Source organism: Nipponia nippon, unplaced genomic scaffold (genome assembly GCF_047370975.1).
Source record: "Nipponia nippon isolate SJK-2023a ecotype South Korea unplaced genomic scaffold, ASM4737097v1 scaffold_15, whole genome shotgun sequence".
Taxonomy (NCBI): Eukaryota; Metazoa; Chordata; class Aves; order Pelecaniformes; family Threskiornithidae; genus Nipponia; species Nipponia nippon.
Genome location: NW_028262331.1, coordinates 12,576,849 through 12,598,864, shown reverse-complemented (window position 1 = coordinate 12,598,864; position 22,016 = coordinate 12,576,849). Strand labels below are relative to the sequence as shown.

Here is a 22,016-nt window from a genome sequence, read left to right as displayed (position 1 = left end):
TCCTTTGCAAGAGCCCCTCCTGTCTTTCCATCTGTCGCGCCCAGACTTTTTTCCTCCCCATCTTTGCAATTATTCAAGTTGCGTGCCTTTTTCCTTTCTCAGTTGGGTCTTTCAGTGCAACACCTTAAGCAAATATATTCTGCTTTACTCTTTATTATTCTGCCAACATAAAAATTACTAAAAAACACTTTATAAAATATGTCTCAAAAAATCTAGCATTACCCAAGAACCTAGAGTTTCCCAGGAAAAGGGCTGGAAATAAGGACCCAAAGGGGTTTCCCACTGCAGACCCTCCCACATCAGATCCCCATAGCCAAGGAGTGGGAAAAGGGAATCTTTGAAACGAGCCCGTGCCTGGAAATGGCTGTGACGCATCCTAGCGAAGGCAACTGGGTGCTAGCCCAGTTGGTCTAGAGGTTGTTTTCTAGGTGGGTACAGACGGTTTTCGGAGGAACAGTTTGAGGGAGACATGTTCACAGGAACTGCGGAAGGAAGAGCCGCATTAATATCTCTGGCTGTTGTCCAAGCTGCCAGATGCTAATGATGATTCCAGGCTATAGGGGACTCTAATAAGAGCTTAATAAAGACTCTTATTAGGAGTCTGGGGACAAGGAAGTCTCCCTTCCAGGACTGAGAGCCCTGGAAGGGAAATCCAGGCAGAGCAAGCTTTTCAGGTTCAACAGAGGGGAACCCCAGCCTGGAGAAGCTCGTCAAGGCTGGGATGGGCTATCCCAGGACTGGTCTCTAGGGATCTGTAAAGGAAAACAGCAAGGGATTGCCTCCTGTGGCCTCAGAGGGAGGCTGCCAAGGACAGGAGGCCTCTCCTAGCTGGTCCAAAGGGTCAGGTAGCAGTCCCAGAACGCTCAGGCTCTGCTCCTCTCCTATTTGGGCATGGGGTACTCATTGGAATCTGTTGCTTCACGCGAGTCCTGTGGCTCTTTTATCTGGGGAGCGGCATTGGGGTTAGGGTTCTGGACATTGCCTATAAAAAGTGGGATGCCTGTTTCGTCTTCAAAGATAAGGAAGACAAAAGGCCGGTCAAGGCTGAAGGCAGAGACCGACCGTGAAATCGCGACGCTGGTAGCAGCAGATGCTTCCATCCCATCTTCTTTAAGCTCCAGGGTAGATTGATGCTGTATACTGGATACGAAGAGAGGCTCATCTGCGATCTTCTGGAGGTTCGGGCTTGTGAACAGCTCCTGGAGGCCTACAGAGAAAGGAGACGGAGTTAACCTTTCCCAGTTGGTGCCACCAGCTCTGATTTTTCTCAAAGCTGTCCGAAGAGAGCACTTCCCTAGTCTGTTGCTACATGCGTTGTCCACCATGGAGAACTGGCAGGCAACAGAAGCAAAAGCTGCAGTCCAGCCAGGTTCCCTGGTCCCTCTCTGTACGAAGAGCTGGGGGTGCCAACACCAGAACGGCCTTCACAAGCTTTGTCCACCTCTTTTAGAATAGCAGTGTAAGAACTTCAAGCCTTCCCTAAAAAGCAGCAGCAAGTCTGAAGGCTCTTTCTTGCTAGGCTGGAAACACTTTTACAGAGATTATTTTTTTAAGCAATTCTGCAAAACAAAGCAAACTCTTAATTTATCCCCATCTGGAAATGCAGCGCATGGTGTTCTGTTTCAGCAAGCTCTCAGATCCAGGTTCTGTGATCTGCATTCTCTCTTTTGGCAATTTCTGTGTCCTGGACGCTATGTTAAATGACAACGAGGTGAAGGCTGACGCACGGAAGCTGGTCTTGGCTACAAATAGGGGATAGGAAGAACTCGTAAAGACTGTGAGGAGCTGTGAATGCTGCCTTCTCTATAGTATCATCTTGTTGGAGCAAAACATTTGGTGCTAGGCAAGCAAAGAGTAAGGAGGAGGAGAGGAATAAGAGATGAAAGCGTTTGGACGTTATCTGGAGCAAGCTGTGAGGCACAGCTTTAGAAACAAGGATGGCAGCTTTTAGTGTCAGCGAACAGATGCCATATTGATTGATCAGCTCCACTTATTCTGTGCAAATCCTGCTGGAGGCCTTACCCATTTGACTGAGAACCTTGTTGAGTTCCAGCTGGTAGTCCAATTTTATTTTGGGGATCTTCACTGTGGTGGGTACCTCTTTGGGGAAAAGCCTGCACAGCTGTTGATAAGGGAAGGTCTCCAGCACGTGAGAGGTATTCCAAGTGTACTGGTTTGGTACAATGACCACAAAACTCGTGTTACTCTTAAAGGGAAACCTGGCCACCTGGAAATAAAACCAACCAGAAGAATTTATGGAAGAGGAAGAGAAGTCCAGAAAGCGATGCTTTTAATTTAGTCTTTTTCTAGTTGGTCTACGGAGCCAGGCTAGCCATCGGAGGAAAACAGCCTGGTGGGAAGGAGGTAGCTCATTTCTTCGGAGGAGAAAGTTTGTTGGAATAACAGCATTAGATTTTAGTATTTAGCCACTGACTGGTGAAGCTTGAACACATGGCAGAGTAGAAGCCCACATGCGCAAGCGCTGTACCCACTCTGGCAGCAGCTGTCTTCTGAAGGCCTCCAACGGTACCTTGGCTGAAGGAACTCCCTTCCGTGTTTCCTCGTTTATCTTTAACTCGGGGCTTTAAAACTCCATTAATTCCCACTTAGTGGGAATAGCTGTTTGTGGTTCCTAGGGACTGAGAGTGAAGACTCAACATCCTTGTTAGAAGCAAGGACAAAGGATGCTTATTAAATTTTTGTGTGGTATGCCTGTTAAAAGACATTTGGTTTTTGGAGAGAACACTTGCAGTCAGTAAAATACCACAGCAAGAGGAAATTCCAATCAAAACGTGTAGTGCTCCTAATAGAGCCCTACCTGAATGTCCTGGGACTCCAGCGTAAACCAGCTCAGGGAGTACTTCTGGGCTTTCATCATCTCAACTGGGACCATGAACTCATTGTCAAGGTGGAATACATCTGGCCCAGTGAAGCTAGCATCAAACTTATTCCTCCAAAACCCTATCAAAATAAAAGTTTAGAAAGCAACAAAGTTAAATTTGGGTGGGAAAACAGAAACGGCCCAGCTGACACTCCTCCTGTCACGAGTTCTCCAACAAGGCAGATAGCAACCAGGCCAGCAGAAACACAGCGAAGAGAAGCCGGTACCGAGGCTGGAGGAGCCCTAGCAGCAGGAAGCTCTTATCTTCCAGAGAGGGACTCTGGAATAACAAAAGGAGCGAGGATTAATCCTCATGCCTCAGCGCGGGAGATTACTGAAGGCTATGAAGATAAAGTAATGGATGTTTGCACTTTGAAACGTGAAGAGTGTTGCCTTTGTGCTGCGTAGAGTGAAACAGTGCTCCAAGACCAAGCTAAAACATCTGCAGGTTTACACTGGAAGCGAGTGTTTGGTTTCGCTGCACAGCCCTCAGGGAATTAAATGCGGGAGATGTGCCTGACCACCGTGCTGTAGTCAGAAAGAAATCCACAGGAGCCGCCGCCGGGCTCGGCCTGCAGTGAGCGGCGTCTGACCTGGTGAGGATGAGCGGTGAGGTGCCGCCGTGTGGGATCCTGAACCAGGAGGCAAAGATACTGCAGGTTCCACCTGCTGCATTCTGGCTCTGCTGTCAAGTGACATTTTTAGCACATGTGAAGCAGTTGGGAATCATTACTGTAAAGAAATCTAAGCAAGAGGAACAGCAGATGTACAAGAAAAGAACAAGCAGATTGACTAGCAGGAAGCAACGAAAGGAGATGCCATTCAGCTACAGCGCTTGCAGAAAACCAGGAGATTTCTAACGATTCCTCTTGAAAAGTAAGGCCTGTGGAGCTCACCGTGGAAATGGATTGCATTGAGCAGGAGCATCACTGTGTTCTCAGGGAGCTGCTGTAGGAAGGTGGGTATTTGCCCATTAGTTGCTTCCTTTACCCACTTGTTTATGGCTACCAGGTCATCCTCACTCATCCCAGAAAGGGTCATAGGCTTTGCTCCGTAGAATTTCTCCGAATCCTCCAGGAACTTCTCTTTCACCTCAAATCCTGGCAGAGGGGAAGAATTCTACATGAAGTCACCAGGCACTGAAAAAAATTTGCTGAGTGGCTCAGCCAGTGGCATGACGCTCCCCAGGAGGGGTGCTTAGGGAAACAGGCGTCTCCCAGCGTGGCAACGTGCTTCCATCACTCTCTGTCACCGAGAGTTCTATTCTACACCAGGACGGACCCCCCGGGCCAGCTCTCACCCTTCTGCAGGTACAGACGCGATGCAAGGCTCAGGGTGGATTCTGCGAGCCCTCTGCGAAGGGTGCCCAGCGTCTGGTGGAGGCAGGGCACCGACTCCAGATGCATCGCCTCCAGCAAACGCTTCTCCGTCTGATTTGCTGCTCCTAAAAAACAAAGCCAAATTCCTGTTAGGTCATGCCCACGTCATGGAAAACAGGGACGTTGCTCTATCTGCCTCCTGGTAGAAACATACTGTGTGCCTTACAAAAGAGGCTGGAGAAACCCGAGAGCAGGAGCCTCAGCAGGGCCACGAAGGGCAGCTTCGATTGCAATCGTGCCTAATGGAAGCTGCAGGAGCAAGGTGAGGTGGAAGGTGCCGCATTTAATCTTGGCATTTTGCACATTGGTTCCTAGTGCCTCCAGGAGCGGGCACGGGGAAGGGCAGGGGACGGTGCTTTTGTAACTAAGAAGTTACCCAGTGCCAGGTGAGACAAGGCGAGGGCGATGCTGAGGGGTGACAGGATCACGTTGGTTCTGTTGGACTCCAGCTGGACCTCTTTCAGGAGACTGATGCTGAACCTCATCAAGCCATCTGCTAGCCTCTGGCTCTTCTTCCAAGTCATCTCACAGCTTTTATCTTCAGCCTCTCCTTCCTCTTCAGAAGAGGCGATTTCCCCAGATGGTTGCTGTTCATGACAGCCCACAGCCCCAGCTACGGCTTCATCTTCTGGGTTCCAGTCGTTCCTCGTGCCTGGCGGGGTGGTGGTGAAAGGCAACGTGGGTCTGTCAATCTCCTGGAAGCTGTCGTAGGTAAAGTCTGCCAGGTCTGCATTCGGCAGGGTCGGGATGGCTCCCAGCGCAGCAGACTCTGCGACTCCAGCGCTTTTCACGTCCTGGGGAGAAACGAGAGGGATAGCACTGGGAAAGCAGGAGCACGGCGCTGCCTTCCCTCGTGGCTTTTACCGCGCACCTAAATGGGTTGAGAAAACTCTCCAGCTTCTCTGCTCTGGTGGTGTATTTGCTTCAGTTTGCCTTTTAGCCTTGAGGTTAAAAGCACCTCAATGAGTATGGAAAGCAGAAGGTCTTGTATCCTGGGAAAACGGGCCGAGGGAGGGTCGGGCAGCGGTTCCTCCCGCACTGGCTCTGAGGGCCTGGCCCAGGCAAACGAGCCCAACAGGCGCGCGTCGAGGGCGAGAGCCACCACCTGCTCAGCACGTCCTGTGCTTCACCGTTTGCAGATCCTTCGTCCTCAACCTTGATTTCACCACCTCCTCTCACGTACGTTAGGACTGCCGATCTGCCTCGCGCACCGGTCAGCACCCTCTGCTGCTGTCGCAGCCTTCATCCCTTTTGGCTCAGCGCCTCCCCAGGCATCTGTCTCTCCTTGACTCGTCTGTTCTATTCCACCCCTTTTCTCTCCAAATTGTCATTTTCCAGTTTTCTGAGCTTTAGCCTATAGCACTGCTGCTACTGTCCTCACATTTGCATGGTCTTAAACACATGCTTTTTTCCTCGGATCTCTCTGTTCCCGCCGGCACCCAGGTGACAATCCTCTGCCGCAGGAGCGCCGCGCTGTCAGAGCCCGGCTCGGTGGGCAGCATCAGCTACGGGTCTCGCTCCCCAGCACCCTCGTAGCTAGTTGTTTTCCTCATCTTCCCTTATCAATCAGAAGTTAAATAATCCACCTGCCAGACCCTGCCCACACCAGCTGCTGCTGCTTACTCCACACCCTGCCCAGTTATTTAGGCTGGGGCTTCCAGCACAAGAGAGCACAGCATCAGCAGCAGTGGGCAAGGCAGGGAGGGATGCTGGCACGAAGATGGACCTTCTCATTGCACTGGTGCTGATAGACTGCACTGCCTGGACTCATCCTATCTCGGGACAAACTGGAAAACCATTGCAAATACCACAGCATAACTCTAGTCCCCTTGGGTGGAACCAGTTGTCGCTTACCTTCAGCTCCCCATCTTTGTCTAAGAAGAGACGCTTTTGCTCAATGGCATGTGCTGAATAAAACTGTAGGGGGAAAAAAAACCCAAACAATAAAGAAACAAAGTCAGGTCCCAGATAATTTCCTCTAAATTCCCAGTCTCAGTCTTCTCTGCTCCCACTCCCAGCCCGTTGCCACGAGCCGGGCCAGAGGCGGGCACAGCCTGGCTGCAGGGCGGCCGGAGGCAGACCCGGGCGGCGGGGTCCGCCGAGGGCAGGGGAGGCAGCAGGAGCTGGGGGAGCGTGCAGATGCTGGATGTGGTTAGGAAGGGACCCGGCCAGAAGGGCACAAAATGACGTATCCTCTAGAGAGCGAGCAATGCGGTTTTGCAATCTCAGATCTGATGGGGATCCAGATTTAAAACGGGAGGAAAAAAAGCTGTTATTAAACAACCTCCTGTTAACCCCTGGAGGTCATGGTCACTCAATACAGTTGAAGCCAAGTTTCCAAAGGTTTTCTACCGAAATCCACTTGAATAATGAGAATAACCACAGCTATTTTAGTGGGGAAAAAGAAGATTAGAAACCTTGCTGCCCACAGCAGAGCAGCAGTGTCCTCCACCCATCTGCCTTCCAGGGCTTCCCGCGCCGAAGCGCCGGCGGCATTTGCCCGGCACAGGAGAGCCCCCTCGCTCCCCGTGCCCTTTGCGGGCCAGGGCGAGGGCTGCGCTCACGCCGTGGCGGCCCCACCATCGCTGGAGCGAAGCGACTTACCCTTGGGTGGCTGTGCAGAGCAGCTAGGCAGAGCAGCAACGGACCCCAGAGGAACACCATATTTCTGGAACAGAAAGACCAGCCGAGAGAGAAGTTATTTCCAGCTGCCTGGCAGCAGCAGGCTGAGCCTACTCAGGTCTACAGAGAGAAAATTATCAACCTGGCCAAACAGGTTGGCTCAGGAGCTTGCAGAAAGCAACAGGGAGATGAACAATGCTGCAGAGGAACAACACAGGGCTCCTGGGTCTGACGCCAAGGCAGTGAAATCAGAGAGGAACAGGGACCCGCAAGGGAGCAGAGCTGGGACCACAGCCAGGCTCCCTTATGACACTCTCCGGCTCAGATCCTGCATTTCTGACCCCATCGCCCTCGTTTCTCTGGATTTCAAATGGTGTTTCCCTAATCAGCCCTGCACATGCGGTGCCTCTGGAAGAAGGCAAGAGCTGCTGCTCCTCTCCTGTGCAAACCGCCAAGGTCTGGGCACCGCATCCTCAGCTGGGCCCCGGGCTCTTGGGCGCAGGGCTACTAACCTGCCTCAGAGGGGCTGCAGGCACTCAGCAAGGGCTGCGCGGGAGGGACTTTGCAGGTAGAAAATGCAATACCAGAGCAGTTTCTCAGTAATATGTCCTGGAAGAGAGAGTCCTCCCCTTCCCAGCACTCGCCTTCCCCCTTTGCTGGCAAACCCAGCCTCTCCCACCCCCGCACTCCGGTTCCCGTATGGGACAGTGGGAGCAGGGCTTCCAGGGCCGTGGGTGAAACCCCACCCCCTCCCCGGCCACCGCTTCACCCAGCCGCTTTTCCCTTTCAAAGAGAAATAACACATCTTCTTCTTAACATAAAGCCTCCCTGCCAAAGCCCAGCCGTTGGCGCAGCTGCCGTACGCTTTATTCCCGGGGCTGGTCTCCGCTCTCCGAGCAGTCCCCGCTTTCACCCGAAACTGCTGGGCTGCGACCCCCGTCGCCAAGTGGAAGAAGCAAAACTCGAGGCCGTTTCATTCCCCCTCCTCCCTCACCCCCAATCCTGCAGCCACGCGTAACCCCGAATACCCCTTTGGCGGTGCCCGTCCTTAAACCCTCTGCCAAATTCACGCCCCATTCCCGGAGAGACATTATTGCGTATTGGAGGAGCCCCCGTTTACTGGCAAATCTTCCTGCATGTGCCCCTCACCTGAGGTTGTTCATGTCCACGCTGCAGCGGGCAGCCGCTTTGGCCCGGCCGATAGCTCTGTGTGGGGCAGACGCAGCCTCTCGCCAGCCCACCCCTCCTACCCGCCGGCAGCGGCCTTCGGCACCACCCCCTGTTTGAGAATCGGGCAGGCAAATATTGACAGACGGCATCTGATTAAACATTTCTTTGGGGGATAGGAGTGAATTTGTGGTGCATTTGGAGATGGGGAGACGCTTTGGGCTGCTGTACCTTCAAGACGATGTTAACACCGAGGTTACCAGCTCCAAAACTCCCACCAGCAGAAGCAGCACATGAAGTCAGTTGTCCCTAGTAGTGGCTCCGCTTCCAGTATACTCCCTGGGCAGGGAACGCGCTCTTTTATTCATAACCTTTAGTGAAAGCACAGGGCTTGGTATTTATTGCCACAGGGCTCGCTCTGCTTTTGGAATTTTTTTGCCATGGTGATCCTTCCTGGCTCTGTCCGTGTCCTCGGTGCGAGAGGAGTCCCTAAGGAGCAGCGGGGAACGCTAACGGGATCGCAGCGCTTGCAGCCATCCATTCCCTGCAGCAGCTCCTGGTTCCCAAACTCACTCCAGACACTGGGAAGGAGCGGAAAGGAGACAGGGCTGAGCTCTGTGACCAGAAACTGCTTTGGGACGTGCTGCTGCAACATGGGGGGCTACTTCCCCTCGGAAAGCAGATCCAGGTCCCTGCGCGGCAGGGACTGCCTTGCACCCAGGGCTTCTTCACAGCATCTCTCCTCCACCCGCACCGCGGCCCCTCCGGCACAGAGCTTCCCCACACACCCGTCTCTGCATCTCTTTCAAAGAGTTTATTAGAAGTAAATATTTACATCTATTGCAAATGGTTAATAGGCAACACGGGACCGAGAGCTCCCCTCGGGTAGGGAAGGATAGCGAGGGCCAGCCGCTCACCTCCCGCCCTCCCTGGGAGCGGGGGGCAGCCTTCCCAGCCACAGGTGGCTCAGATGAACCGCAGCTGGCTGAACGCCCTTTCCCCTCCCAGGACAAGCCCCAGCAGGCTCCTCCTCTGCCCAAGGCAAGAGCTTCCCGCTCCCGATCCTGGCTGGGACGAGGCTGAAGGGATGGGAAAGGGCTGCAACAGAAGGGAGGCAACCGTTCCTGCTGCTGGGCCAAAGAGCGGGCCCCTCGCCTCCGGGCTGGGAACAGACGGTGCTGTCCCCAAGGGAAGGTCAGGAGACCACGCTGGATCACGCCTCCTGGCTCTCACCCTGCGAGGGCAGGCGGGGACAAAACTGAGCACCTTTTTGCTGTCCTGTCTTCCCCAGGAGTCTGACCAGCACAGAGGAGAGGATTACAAGGAGGATTTCTTGAGGAAGAATGCCAGTGCGTGGCACGCAGGGCACGCCGCACCCCTTAGATCCCCCCGGGATGCAGTGCTGCTGGGGCAGGAACCAACAACAGTCCATCCCTACCCTGCTGCTCTGGAAGCCAAAATCCTGATGGAAGCGTCTAGTTCTGGCCTCCCTAGAGGGACACGCTCCCATCCCAAACTGTCCATCTGCAGCAGCCCATTCCTGAACGAACCGCTGGAGCAGACGGGCTTTGCGCCTTGGCTGACTTCCATTCCGGTCTGTGCCCTGGAGCCAGTAAGGCAGCAGAAGTGCTCTAGTTAACCTCTCCTCCTCCCATACAGGCTCCAACTCAGCCAGCAGAACCTGAAGTTAACAGGGTACGTCCTCCGGGCTGGGAACACAGACCACAGGAGGGGGAGATGCCCGGCACCACGCAGCTCCGAAGGCGGCAGCTCCCAGGCCCAGCTTATGCTACCCTAGTAAGACTGCTGAGTGGTTCAGGAGTGGAAGTGAAGGGCGAGTGCAGACGGCGGGAGCTATACCATTGTGTTCTTGTCACGGGGCACCTCTTACACCTTAACCAAAGGAGGGAGGACACCTGCGGTCCATATTACTCTGGAGGGCAGCTCACAGTCCCCTGGGGATCAGGCACACGTGGTACAGAAAGCTCCAGGCCTCTCTGCAGGGGTGACGGTGACCTACAACGCTCAGTATTTCTCCCAGCAGCAGCGGAGGTTTCTCAGTTATGGCTTTTTTCTTTTTAAAGATACAGAAAGAGGTTAGAGATGCTTTACCGAGCGCTCACTAACAAGCGCACCTCCCCCCTGCATCCTCTCTTCAGAAACATCTAACTCTGCCCCCTCTGTAAGCGACGCTGCCGGCTCTCAGCTCTACCACCCGCACCGTGGGACAGCCACCCGCTCCTGGGCCGGGGTCGCTACGCCAGGAGGCGTATGACGCCGTTGTCCGAGCCCAGCAGGAGATGGCATTTGGTGGGCAGCACCGCCAGGCTGGTCAGTGTACCCCGAAAATTCTCCGAGCTCAGCTTGGTCGTGCTGGTGGGCAGGGCCGAGGACTCCAGCATGGAGTAGACGCCGATCTTGTTGGCCACAGTGCCAGCGACCACTTCGTTGCCGTAGAGGTCAAAGGCGTGGATGGGTTCAGACGCAGATTTGTAGTGGTGCAAAGGTTTCTGCTCCAGTTCCTTCCAGACAGTCAGGGAATGATCCGAAGAGGAGCTGATCAGCACGTTGCCCTCTGCAGCCTGCAGGAGAGGAAAGGCCAGTGAACCAACACCGCTGCAGTAAAAACTCCCAATCTCAACCCGCAGATGAGATTAGCGGGCAGCTGCCAGCAGTCCAACAGGGGCAGGGCAATCCCTTGGGACACTCCCAGCCATTTCCACGCAACTGATGGTACTGAGCAGTGTTAACAAGACATCCAGGTGACACCACAGGACTCCCTGGTAGCTGGCAACCTCCCGCAGTGTTATCAAGGCGTCCGAGAGATGGGCTGTGTCTCTTCTCAACAACATCCTGATACTCAACACAGCCAATTTATCATGTTACTACTGCAGTGGGTACAGAGATTCTCATGTGGTCTCGCTCTCCATCAAACCACCTGCCAAATTATTTTCCTTCTCAGGAAAAGGAACTGGGAGGCTCTCTCACGGGGCAGGAGAAGCCCGGAGCTGCTTATTAGCAGAGCTAGCGAGAGGGTAAACAACCCACGCCGCTGAACTTTGTTTAACCTGCGTTTGGGTCGAGGACACCGGAGCCCCAGCGCTGCTCCCTGAGGGCGGGTAAATATGGACAAGAGTTACTCATTAGAGCAACGCTCTCGCAGGGGGCCGAGCGCCCTGCGGAGAAAGCAACACATTCGCCTCTTCACGGGAGACGTCTCCTCCCTGCTCGTGCTGCAGACCTGCTCGGCAGGGACCGACACCTGGGAGGGCTGATCTCCGTTTAACACAGGCTGGACCAAGAACAGCCGCCCGCAGCACGAACCATGGGGCAGGAGAGCTTGAGCAGCCTCTTAGGGACGCAGCAAGGGATGGAGGAATGCCCAGAGGACAGAGCAGACAAGCCCTGCCAAACCGCGCCTGCCAGAAGGATGCTCCGCGCAACCTCAGAGGATCGATGATGCCCAGGAAGCAGCCCCCCCCAATCCCAGCTGATCTCACCTTGATCTGCAGGATGTCTCCCTCGTGGGCAGGCCACCCCCGCATGATGAGTCCTGTCCTGGTGTCCAGCAGCACAATGAAACCAGAGGAGAAGCCAGCCATAACGCTGCGCCCATTAGGACTGACAGCCAAGCAGCGGATGAGCCCAGCATTCACCCCGCTGGCCAGGCGAAACTCGTGCTGCAAGACAGAGTCCAGCTACTAGGGAGGTGAAGGTCGAGGGGATCCAGCGGTTAGGGGACAAGGCCCAGCTGGCTGTCATGCAGGCGTCACAGCTGGCTTCGGGCCAGCCATGATCCCGTCTTTAAGGACGCGGATGGAGGAGGGTGGCTCAGAGGGGCAGGCTCCCTACCTGCAGTCCTGGCTTCCTGTGATCGATGAAGCGCAGCACGGAGTCGGCGCTGGCCACAGAGATGCTGTGATAGGGAGGCGGCATCGTGCTCACAGCTGTGATGGGGACTTTGCTGTCTAATTCATCAAAGGTCCGGAGAAGTTTGCCTGTGAAAACACGACGGAGCAGTTACAGCAGATGTATGGAGAAGGTACGCAGCAAATCTCCAGTTCTGCGCTGTTTTTTAACAGGAGCCTTCGAAACTCATTATGGCCCCTCTGTCTTTAGGGACTGGACCAGTTCACTCCAGCCAGCCCTCACCCTTTCCCTTCTTACCTGTGAACTGGTCCCAGATGTGTACGGTCCCATCACAGCTCACCACGTGCTGCGATGCCTCCAGCTGGCTCACGTAGAAAACTGACTTCTTGTGCTCGGCGTACGTGAAGCGCGGTGGCACCTCGCTGGTGCCATCCCCGTAGTTGTACAAGGGCCAAAGGCGGACAGTCTTGTCCTTGCTGCCACTGAGAAAGAAGTCCTCGCTGCTGAGCGGTGCCACGCACTTGATGGCCCCTGAATGCCCTGAGAAACTCTGCAGCTTGATCTGGTGGAAGTGGAAGCGGGGGTCATGTTGGCTCACCCCAATCTCATACTGCCAGTAGGCCAGCCAGTTCCCACACAGCATGTGGGTGCTGCGAGGAAGGTCATGCTTCAGGGCGTTCTCCTCGCTGGATGAGCTGGGAATAAAGCCATCAGTGCCAGCACTGAGGCGAAGCAAGCCAAGACCCTCGCGCTGCGTGTCCACAGGGACCTGGATGCGGTTCCCTACCAGCACGCTCCCAAAAGTACCGGAGTGACTGTCCTCGTGGTGGCTGGAGAAGGGCTCGGCCCCTCGCGTATCCTGGTCTGAGCCCACCACGCTCGGCGTGTGTTCCAGGCTAACCGCCTGCAGGCTCTTGGGGTTCACGTTCTCCAGGTAGAGGCCGGCCAGCTTCTCAACCAGCGAGTGGTTGGGCACAACGGTCCGGATAACATCACCTGAAGAGAGAGAACGTGGCTTCAAGGGAAGGAATTTCGCCATCAGTGCCCCCCAGCCCCACCAGAACAAGGGTCAGCACAGGGCTGGGAACGCAACGTCCCCCACGAGCCAGCCGCGTCCTGCTCCCAGCCAAAGCCGCCTGAAGCCCGGTGGGCTCCTGACCCAACAAGCAGACCAAGCCACAGTGCAGAAGCTGTGGGTTTACCCCAGCAGCCCTACACCCTGACTCCTCCCGAGTTCAGGTCCAGCACGCGCGCACAAAGCACGGAGCTCTCTCGCAAATCCCAGGAGATGGCGACCGAGCCGTACCTAGCAAGCAAGAGAAGGGGATGTAGGTGATGTAGGCCATCTCAGGGTTAAACACCTTCTGTAACTCCATCAGCATGGCCAGATCCAGGGCCAGCAGCCTCCCATCCGAGAGGGGCACCTCCATCACCGGCACCTCGCAGCTGCTCAGTGACTCCACCGTCAACCCCTGGACAAGAGAAAAGAGGAAGATACCCAAGATCAGATGCTCTCACCACGTAATTAATTACACAAACACAGCCTGGGGTGGGCGCTGCTGACACCGGTACTGGTGTATGCAGGTACGCCCACCGCATTCCTGCGGCTGGGTACTGGGGGACAGCAGGACCGCTCCCACACCACTGACCTGGTCTTGCAGCTCCTGCAGCAGGGAGAACGCCCCAAAGAAGTTCCTCACCGTGTCACTCAGATGCTGCTGCACCATCTCCTGCCCAATCCGCAGGCAGATCAAGGCAATTAGGCTGATTGTCTTAACGCACAGGACAATACGGGCCTGGGCTCCGCTGGGGAAACTGAAGAGGACATCCATTACCAGCTTGCCCTCCGCACATCCCTTTTCACCTCCTCCACTTCATGCTTTCTGCCTTGTCTGTGTTATCAGAAGGTCTTGAGCAGCACAAGCGCTACGTGCGCGCTGCGCACCAGCGCAAGGAGGTGCGCATCGGGGCAGGAGCAGCCCCACAACCCCAGGAGCGTTAAGACCCTCACAGAACCATTTCCAAATCCCCCGTTTTGAGCTGTGCCGGTCCTGGCTGAAGGCACGGCAGACTGCAGCGCTTACCCGACGGCCAACGAAGTGAGGAAGCCCAGCACCGGGAGCAGCACCTCCTGGTTGATCTTGGGGAGAATGTCCATGAGCGTGGTGTCCGAGAGACACACCACGATCTTCTGAGTCAGCGTCACAGCAGCCAGGAGCCCTGCCTCCTTCCGACTGTTCAGCCGGCCGCCACCGGACCCGCCGCTGGGCGCAACCTGCAAAAGGAGCCCTTCAGTGCCAGGGCCACCACCTCCCCAGCACGATACATCGAGGGTGATCCCAGGACCACCCGAGCTCAGCCTCAAAACCCAGCACGGTCGCAGCTCCTGGGAGAGGAACCTGAGCACTGAGTCTCAGCAGCAGCTCATGGCATCAAGGGATGAGCCTGAAAGCTACCGGGCAGCTGTCAGCACAAGAGACGAGGCTGGAGAGCAGGGCGTGGCACCCCCACGCTCGTGGGCATCCTCTGGAGGGCATCTCCCCGCAGGACGCTCCCACAGCTGGGAAACTCAGGAGAGAAACAGCCCCGGACTGGGCCACAGCACCGCCAGCCTGGACACCGCAGAGCAGCGTTGCCAGCTCAGGAAGAGGGGAAACCTATCACGTACACGCGACAAAGCAAGAATCAGTGTCTGCATCCCATGCTGTGTTGAGCCTGGATGCACAGACTGCAGAGGAACAGTCTTTGCATGAAACACCCAGGCACAAATTATGGGCAAACCTGCTGCTGACTTGGAGCAATCCAGCTGTTAGTAACTTCATTAAGCAGGAGAGCGCATCCTTTTTTGCTGACGATGTACCGATGCCGGTTACAGCAATGCCAAAGAGTTAACAACATCAGCAGCAACACTAAAAGATTTCTTTCTAGATTGTCCTATTTCCTAACTCCCAGACAAATCAAACACCCAAGAAAAGAGAGCCAATAACAAAACCCACAAACAATTCCCAGTTTCCACTATATTTCTTGTACACCTGCCATCTTCCAGCTCATCACAGAGGCTCTTCCTCTCCCAAAGTATCCACGCTGCCAAATCCTGTAAGCAGGATTGACTTTATCCTATTTGTGACCCGCGAGTTTCATCGTTTCAGTATCAGGTTGCCAAATGCTGTTCACGGGGGTATTAATCCCCCCAGCACCCCAGGCAGTAAGTTTAGTAAAGCAAAGCAGAGCAGCTGGAGCTATGATTGCAACTGGGTGGAGAATGATTTTGCTGAAAAATGGGATTTTTTCCCCTGAAAAATCTCCCCTTCAACATTGGAAAAACTGACAATGCCTTTTTGTTTTTTTTTAAATGAACAGCTGTGGCCTCTTTTCCTCTACGTTTAAATTATCAAAAAGCTATTGAAGTTTTCCATTTAAACAAGAATCCATAACCGAAGTGTTTATAACCACTAGAAAGGGAGCAATGTGAAAAATAAGCCTGCTTAAAACATTCGAAAACATTTTTTGATGAAAAATTGGTTTGTTTTTCAACCAGCTGCATTACACACATTTTCTTCTTGCTATTCAGCTATGAATTTCAAGCTGAAGAGTTTGTAAGTCTTGCCAGTATTTTTCATACAGTTGAAAAGCCTCCTTTAGCCTCTCCCCAGCTCATCCCCTATCGACCCCTGCAGACCTCTACGCTCGCTCCAGCAACCCCACAGCAGCCCAAGCTGCTCCACCTGCCCGTTATCACAATCCCACCCTTGTGCCAGCCCCGTCTCGGCACGCTCACCCAGCAAAGCGAAAGACAACCTTTTTCTCTGGCTCGGTGCGCGCCAGCAAAGGGTCTGACAGGGAAAGCGCCCGGCTGAAATGGGGAAGGAGGGGCTGCGGCAGCCCGACGCAGATCCACAGCGGCCGAGGCTTGCTGAAGAGCGAAGCCCCCGTACGCAGCCGGGCGCTTCACTGGGAGCGGAGCGGAGCTTATGGCTGGGGTGTAAGTGCCTCTTTGGCTGCATCAGCACAGCTCTTCCCAGCCAACACAGCAAGAGCTGCTCAGCCCACGCTGGCCCAGATGGAGCTCCACCGAGCACAGGTTTCTGCGCAGGAGGCTCCCGGTCAGGCTGGGCTATTTTCTGTGCATCCTCCTGTGCCTGGAGACAGCTCTCGCCCCAACACGCGCAAGAAGAGGAGAAAAGGCGATACTAACCAGGTAGCTGATGTAGGGCAGGTACTGGTAGGTGAGGACAGGCTCTCCGTACAGGTACGCCACATGCACAAGACAGGCCAGCACTGGCTTGGACACCTGATCTCCCAGCACTGGCCGTTTTTGGTAGATATTTCCTGTACTCAGGGGACTGTTCTCATCGTTGCTTGGTACAAACTGCTGCCTGGTGGGGCCTGCCCGGAGACAACATCATGAGCTGAAGCAGCAGGCTACACCCAAGCCACAAGGCACCCAGCAGAGTGGTTTGGGGCACAGCCCACCCCAGGACCCTGGGGTCCGAGGAGCAGACATTACCGACATAGCAGGACGTGAGCAGACGGAGCAGGTTCCTGGCGATGAAGCGGGACGTGACGGTAGGGCCCAGCTTGGCCGAGAGCCACCTCACCATCTTACAGGCTGTGTCTGCAAAACAAAAACAGTTGCAAGGACAGAGCCCGGCATGGCGCAGATTAGCTATCACCCAGCTGCTGCCAGACCCTGCCTGCCCTGCAGGCAGCTCCCTGGGTCTCAGATCCACATGTTCAGTGGAAACCTGGCCTTTTACACTGGTTTCATCACTGCCACCAAGCTGGGACCATAGACACCCCCAAATCTGCACCCACTTCTTCCCAAGCTCTCCCCTTCTCCCGCTCACTGCTCCACCGGACGCTTGCCACGCTCGGCAGAAAGGCTCAACGCTAGCAGGGTCTTACCCAGGAGTATTGTCTGCTCTTTGTCACTGGAGTGATCCGGCAGCTCCTCTCCCTCCCCGTCCTCCGGCTCGCTGCTGTCATCAGCCAGGGTGACATCCACAGAGGCACCAGCATCCACGGCCACCGTCAGCTCTGCATCAACTGCAGTGTCATCGTGCTCCTCTTCATCACGCTCCTCTTCCTCCTCCTCCGAGTCCTCGCTCTGTTTCAGATCCTGGCTGCTGTCCATCGACTTCAAGCTGCTCTTGTCCTTCTGGGAATCCCCGTCCGCAGGTCTGTCCTCTCCCAGGGACACCTCGCTGGCACTGCTCTTGTCGCTCAGCCGCCCAAGGCTGAGCGATTCCTGCTCCTGAGGCTGCAGGGACTCCCCGACATAGAGGCCGCTCTGGAAGTCCTCGCTCTCGGGCAGGTAGCCTTGGTCGTGGAAGCTGACACCAGAGGTGTAGTCGAGGAGGTCGAGTGCAGCGGAGCTGTGCTCCACGTCCATTTTGATCTCCTCCCCAAACACGCACGACACTGGGCTTTCCCCTCCGCTTTCATCATCTTCGGCCGTGCCGAGGAGGGATTTGCTCTCCTCCCGCGAGCTCTCGATGCCAATGAGAATCTGCAGGATGTGCGGCAGCAGGTTCAGGAGGAAGGACTGCAGCCCCAGGCGCACTATCAACTGGGCGACAAAGCAGTCTGTGTAGAGGTAGAACCTGCCGTGGCGGTAGCAGGGGGTCTCATATGCTCCGATCAGTGGCTTCAGCAAGTATTTATTGGCATTCTTCGGACCTAGGGATTTAGCTATAGGTTCAAAGAGATACCACGCCGCGTAGACAGCAGTGTTCTCCTCGGACATCAGAGATAAGATGAAGGGCAGAAGAATCTCCAAGCCTTCGGGAGTGATTTCAGAAAGGATCCCCTCCAGCTGCTGCCACAGCTGGAAAACGAGTTCCCGGCCCTGACCTTCATCCTCTATCTTCTTTGCCTGATAGGTGAAAATGAATTTGTGCAGGGCTGGGAAGTACGTGGGGAAGGGGACAACAGAGCTGAAGGGGCTGAGGAGCTGCGTGGGACAGGGCGGGGGGAGGCCCTGGGAGATGGGTTTGTATTCAAACAACCGCACCGCGCCCTTGCCCAGCCTGGTCTTCAGGAGCTTCTCCACCGGCACGCTCAGCTGCAGCAGGACGTGCAGCACGTGCTGCAGCGGGGCCGGGATCTCCTTGGGATGGTAGCGGCACAGATTGCGCACCATCAGGAACCGCTCCAACAGGGATGCGTCAGGCTTCGAAGGACGAATCCTTGGTGCAAATATAATCTCTGCTACCAGAATGCCCAGAGCTTGCATGTCCCTCTGGAAGAGGTCCGAGAGACCCAGGGGCGGCTCTTCCCACGGCTGCTCCATTAGCTGCATCTCACTGCTTAAGCCTTTAACCAAGAAATTGTCCAATCTCTCCAGTTCTTCCAGGGCCTGGAGCGGATTGAAGCCTTCGGGAAGCGTGATCTTCATGTCAAGCTGATCCACAGCGCCTGCCTTGCTCCAACGGAGAGGTCGGACACCCAAGGTTTTGCCTTCGGTGGCATAAGCAGGGAGGGTGGAGGGCTGTGCTGAAGGCACAGTGGCACAGGGCTGATCAGCAGCTCTACTAGTGGCAGAAATCGAATCCAGAGCTTCTGTGCCTTGCTCTAAATCATCCTCACCGGCGATGGGTTTCTCCCCGGACCAGGTGGTTTCACTGGGAGTAGCCTCCAGGACCAGACCATTAACCGCGTCCGTCACCTGGCCTTGGATATCCTCCAAAAACACAGTCTCCCTGATGTTCTGGAGAAGAGGCCGGGCAATGGCGGGAGCTTCGGCCGGTGTGTAGGCAGGTCCCACCATGCGCCTGGGATGCGGCTGGTCGAAGAGCTGCACAACCCCGTAAGTCGTCAGATGCGTGTGGTTGTCTACTAGATGGAGGCAGACGTTCTTCTCCTTGACGGCATCCTTCCCCAGCAGCTTGTACCCAAAAGTGAGATCAATCCAGTGGTGGAGGTCCTGAGAAACTTCCCGGCTCTCAAGCAGCATGCGGTGGACTTCGATGAACTCCTCGTAGGAGCTACACCAAGATGGCACGTCCAGGTCGGGCATGTCTGGGTGGATGGATCGGAAGATGGAGGGGTCTGTATAGAACTCTGGGATGCACTCATCCGGGGTCCAGCTCTGCATGCGCTCCATGCTGGCTGGGTACTCGTTGGGCTCCCACTGGGACCTCACGTGGCAGCACAGCACTGCCTTGGGCGTCCTCCGAGCTGTGTACACATAGTAGGTGATATCCGAGAGGACATCGGAGATGTGATGGGGGACGTGGAGCTGCTCCCCACTTGACCCCCCAGCAACAAACGCCTGCTTGGTCATCTCATAGGTGAAGTCCAGCTGCTTGTCTCCCTTGTTGAGTCGGAACTTGGATTTCCTTAGGTCCCTGAACTTGCCGTTTTTGGTAGTGAAGTCCACCACCCATGGAAGAACCGGGTGATAATTGGGGTCTCCCATTCTCCTCCCAGCCAAACTGTTCAGACGCATAAGGTAGTCAAAGTTGCTGACCTGCCCGTGCACCCACTGTAACACCAGGTCTCGGAGGTCCTTCTGGCAGGCGGTGCACCTCGCCTCCTGCCCTCGCGCACCAGCGCTGCTCTGCTCGCTCGTTCGTTCCAGACCAGCCTCCAGATTCGATTCCTCCTTCGGTCCCTCGTACTCTCTGAAGTTCACACGGAGCCGGCTGCACAGCTTCTCGTCCACAGCCACATCCCGAAGAGAAAAGGCGCCGCACGCCAGGCCCGCCTGGTGACAAGCCTTCATGGCCTGCAGCACGTGGAAGAGGAGGAAGAGGATTTTGGCGTGGCTGTTGGTGAGCTTGGCCGGGCTGAACGTCACGATGTCGTGCAGACAGTACTGCACGTACGGGTAGACAACGTACAACGTGCTGGCCGACTCCAGCAGAGCTTCTGCCTGCAGCACGTTGGGGCAGGAGGGCAGCCCCTTGGCGGCCGCCACGCTCTCCTTGGCGGGGGAGGCACCGGGCGCGCTCTTGCCCACCTGAAGGACGGGGCAGCCGTAAGCCTTCTGCAGGGCAGCCCGCAGCGCATCCAGGGCCGGCACGGTGGGCGGCACGTCAGCGTGCCGGTACGGCCGCGCGTAGAGGCGGTGAGCCTGGCACCACAGGTTTCGGTAATTCTGGGAGGCGACGCTCTGCATGAAGCCGTGCAGGGTCTCCAGGCTGCCGCTGCGCTGGTCGGAGGCGGGGGGCTGCGCCCGCAGCGGGTACGCCAGCCGGTCCTTCCGCAGCCCGTGGATCTCCACCCGGGTCCAGCCCGCAGGCAGCTTCTGAACGGAGTGCTGCAGGAACGTCCTTACCTCCACGTCGCTCAGCCCCTCCGGCCGCGGGCACAGGCCGGGCAGCACCCGCCGCTCCTTGAGGCTCACCAGCCATTTCACCGGGACAAAGGCGGTAACGTGGGTCCCCTCGGCAGCGGCGGCCAGCTGCCGGCGGTCGATGTTCAGGTCCTTCTCCACGCGCTGGAGGAAGCCGTCCATATCGGTTTCTGCTGGAAGGAAGACGGCCCAGGGGGGCTGTGAGCCAGCGGACGAGCGCGGCACCGTCCCTGCCCTCCCCGCGGGAGCCCCAGCTCCCCCGCCGAGCGGACGCCACGCAGCAAGTCTCACTTCCCCATTGCCGCCCGGGGAAAAAACCGCTGATTTAGGAGCTTGCTCAGAAGATGCTGTGTCTGGGAGGGGAGAGGGTTGAGAAGGGACCAGCCCTGGCTGGGGGGGGGGGACAAGATGGGACCTCCGCAGCCAAGGAGGGGGACCCACTGGGACCTGCACAGCCCCAGGGAGGGGACACGGTGGGACCGGAGGGGGGACGTGATGGGACCTGCACAGCCCCAGGGCTGGGGAAGGGGACACGATGGGACCTCTGCGGCCCCAGGGCTAGTAGAAGGGACATGGTGGCACCTCTGCAGCCCCGGGGCCGGGGAAGGGGCCATGATGGGACCTCCGCAGCCCCAGGGCCAGGGAGGGGGACACGATGGGACCGGTGGGGGGACACGATGGGACCTCTGCGGCCCCAGGGCCGGTAGAGGGGACATGGTGGCACCTCCGCAGCCCCGGGGCGGGGGCCCGGGCAGCCCCCGGGGGTGCCAGCAGAGGCTGCCCAGCAGCAAGGGGCACGTCCCCAGCCCCAAGCCGGGGGCCGCGGCCGGAGAGGCAGCCGCCGGCACCGCGCCCCGCCCCGGGCCCCCGCAGGGCCGGCGCTACCGGGGGAGCGGGCTGGGCCCCGGGGCCCATCCCGGGGGGGGGTGGGGGGGTGTCCCTCACGGCGCCGGGCCCCGCAGCGCCCGGCCCGCGGCCCCGCGTTACCTGGCGGCGGCGGCGGCGGGGGCTCAGCCGCGGCGGGCGGCGGGGGCGGCGCGGGCCCCGGCCATGTTGGTCAGGTGACGGCGGTCACATGCGGCCGCCGCGCCGCCATCTGCCCGGGGGGGGGGGACGCGCCCCCCACCGAGCCCCGCCGCCCCCGGGAGCCGCCGCTCGGGACGCGGGGCCGGGCTCCCTCCAGCGGCCGCCGGGCCGGGGCGGGGGGCGGGGGGCCGGGGTTGCGCAAGGCCGGGGCGCGGTGCCTATACATGGGCAGGCGGCGGGGCATGACGCGGCAGCGCCGCCGCCGCGGCTGGCTGAGGTCAGCGTGACGTCAAAGGCGCTCGGGGCTGTCAGCTGGAGTCGGGCGAGCCGCGCTGACGAGGCAGCCGGCCTTAAAGGGGTCCCCGCGGCGGGCGGCGGCAGGTGAGTGCCGGGCGGGCCGGCGCAGGGCAGCGGGGCCCGGCCGCCCCCCGCCGCCCCGGGGCCGCCCCCCCCGGGGCCCTCCTCTCCGCGGGGCCCAGCGCAGGCTGCGGGGCCGGGGCGGCCGGGCGCTGCCCAGCCCCGGTCCCCGTGAGCCGGGCCGGGTCCCGCCGCCGCCGCCGCCGCCGCCGCCCGGGCTCTGCCGCCAGGCGCGGGAGCGGCGCTGCCCCAGTGCCAGCCTGCGGCCGGACCCCGCGCGGCCCCTTTAAGGGCGCGGGGGCTCCCGGCGGGCAGCGCCGCATGGCGCGGCGGCGGCGGCGGCGCGTGGGAGTCACGTGGGCGGGACGTGGAGGCAGCCCATTGGCCCCCCGCCCCCCGCCCGCCGCAATCAGCT

At 57.6% G+C, this 22,016-nt stretch overlaps 2 protein-coding genes across 10 annotated transcripts; both read right to left on the bottom strand.

Moving 5' to 3' along the window:
• Positions 1 to 135: 135 nt before the first annotated feature.
• Positions 136 to 8,718, bottom strand: SERPINF2 (serpin family F member 2). Of its 6 annotated transcripts, XM_087752022.1 has the most exons (10): positions 8,281 to 8,718; positions 8,032 to 8,161; positions 6,865 to 6,928; positions 6,115 to 6,177; positions 4,637 to 5,054; positions 4,182 to 4,325; positions 3,778 to 3,981; positions 2,819 to 2,961; positions 2,023 to 2,227; positions 136 to 1,207 (listed from the first exon to the last, which is right to left on the bottom strand). In XM_087752022.1, the coding sequence occupies exons 2-10, from the start codon at positions 8,043 to 8,045 to the stop codon at positions 882 to 884; spliced, it is 1,581 nt and encodes a 526-aa protein (XP_087608148.1). In that variant the 5' UTR covers positions 8,046 to 8,161; positions 8,281 to 8,718; the 3' UTR covers positions 136 to 881. The 6 variants fall into 6 exon arrangements, with proteins under 6 accessions (XP_087608148.1, XP_087608147.1, XP_009463439.2 ...); XM_087752021.1 differs by having other exon boundaries at positions 8,032 to 8,716; XM_009465164.2 differs by lacking the exons at positions 8,032 to 8,161; positions 8,281 to 8,718 and adding an exon at positions 7,395 to 7,527.
• Positions 8,719 to 8,842: 124 nt separating this feature from the next.
• On the bottom strand, positions 8,843 to 21,342 carry WDR81 (WD repeat domain 81). Of its 4 annotated transcripts, none has more exons than XM_087752014.1 (11): positions 21,206 to 21,342; positions 16,825 to 20,391; positions 16,427 to 16,534; positions 16,115 to 16,305; positions 14,004 to 14,194; positions 13,569 to 13,734; positions 13,226 to 13,391; positions 12,217 to 12,915; positions 11,902 to 12,047; positions 11,550 to 11,729; positions 8,843 to 10,631 (listed from the first exon to the last, which is right to left on the bottom strand). In XM_087752014.1, exons 2-11 carry the CDS (start codon positions 20,378 to 20,380, stop codon positions 10,305 to 10,307), a joined length of 5,730 nt encoding a protein of 1,909 aa, XP_087608140.1. In that variant the 5' UTR covers positions 20,381 to 20,391; positions 21,206 to 21,342; the 3' UTR covers positions 8,843 to 10,304. The 4 variants fall into 4 exon arrangements, 3 of the variants coding, with proteins under 3 accessions (XP_087608140.1, XP_087608141.1, XP_087608142.1); XM_087752015.1 differs by having other exon boundaries at positions 16,825 to 20,388; positions 21,206 to 21,331; XR_015703520.1 differs by lacking the exons at positions 8,843 to 10,631; positions 11,550 to 11,729; positions 21,206 to 21,342 and having other exon boundaries at positions 11,913 to 12,047; positions 12,217 to 12,401; positions 12,727 to 12,915; positions 16,825 to 20,632.
• Between the last annotated feature and the right edge of the window lie 674 nt (positions 21,343 to 22,016).

What these genes read in the sequence shown, in the direction of transcription:
- SERPINF2 (XM_087752021.1), bottom strand. Translation starts at nt 8,213, where the DNA reads ATGTTTAATCAGATGCCGTCTGTCAATATTTGCCTGCCCGATTCTCAA. An exon ending in TGGAGTCCCAGGACATTCAG is followed by an intron (nt 2,228 to 2,818) that starts GTAGGGCTCTAT and finishes TTTTATTTCCAG; the next exon opens with GTGGCCAGGTTTCCCTTTAA. An exon ending in CAAGGTTCTCAGTCAAATGG is followed by an intron (nt 1,208 to 2,022) that starts GTAAGGCCTCCA and finishes CTTTCTCTGTAG; the next exon opens with GCCTCCAGGAGCTGTTCACA.
- WDR81 (XM_087752014.1), bottom strand. Translation starts at nt 20,380, where the DNA reads ATGGACGGCTTCCTCCAGCGCGTGGAGAAGGACCTGAACATCGACCGC. An exon ending in AGAGCAGACAATACTCCTGG is followed by an intron (nt 16,535 to 16,824) that starts GTAAGACCCTGC and finishes TTTGTTTTGCAG; the next exon opens with ACACAGCCTGTAAGATGGTG. An exon ending in TGCAGGAGCTGCAAGACCAG is followed by an intron (nt 13,392 to 13,568) that starts GTCAGTGGTGTG and finishes TCTCTTGTCCAG; the next exon opens with GGGTTGACGGTGGAGTCACT.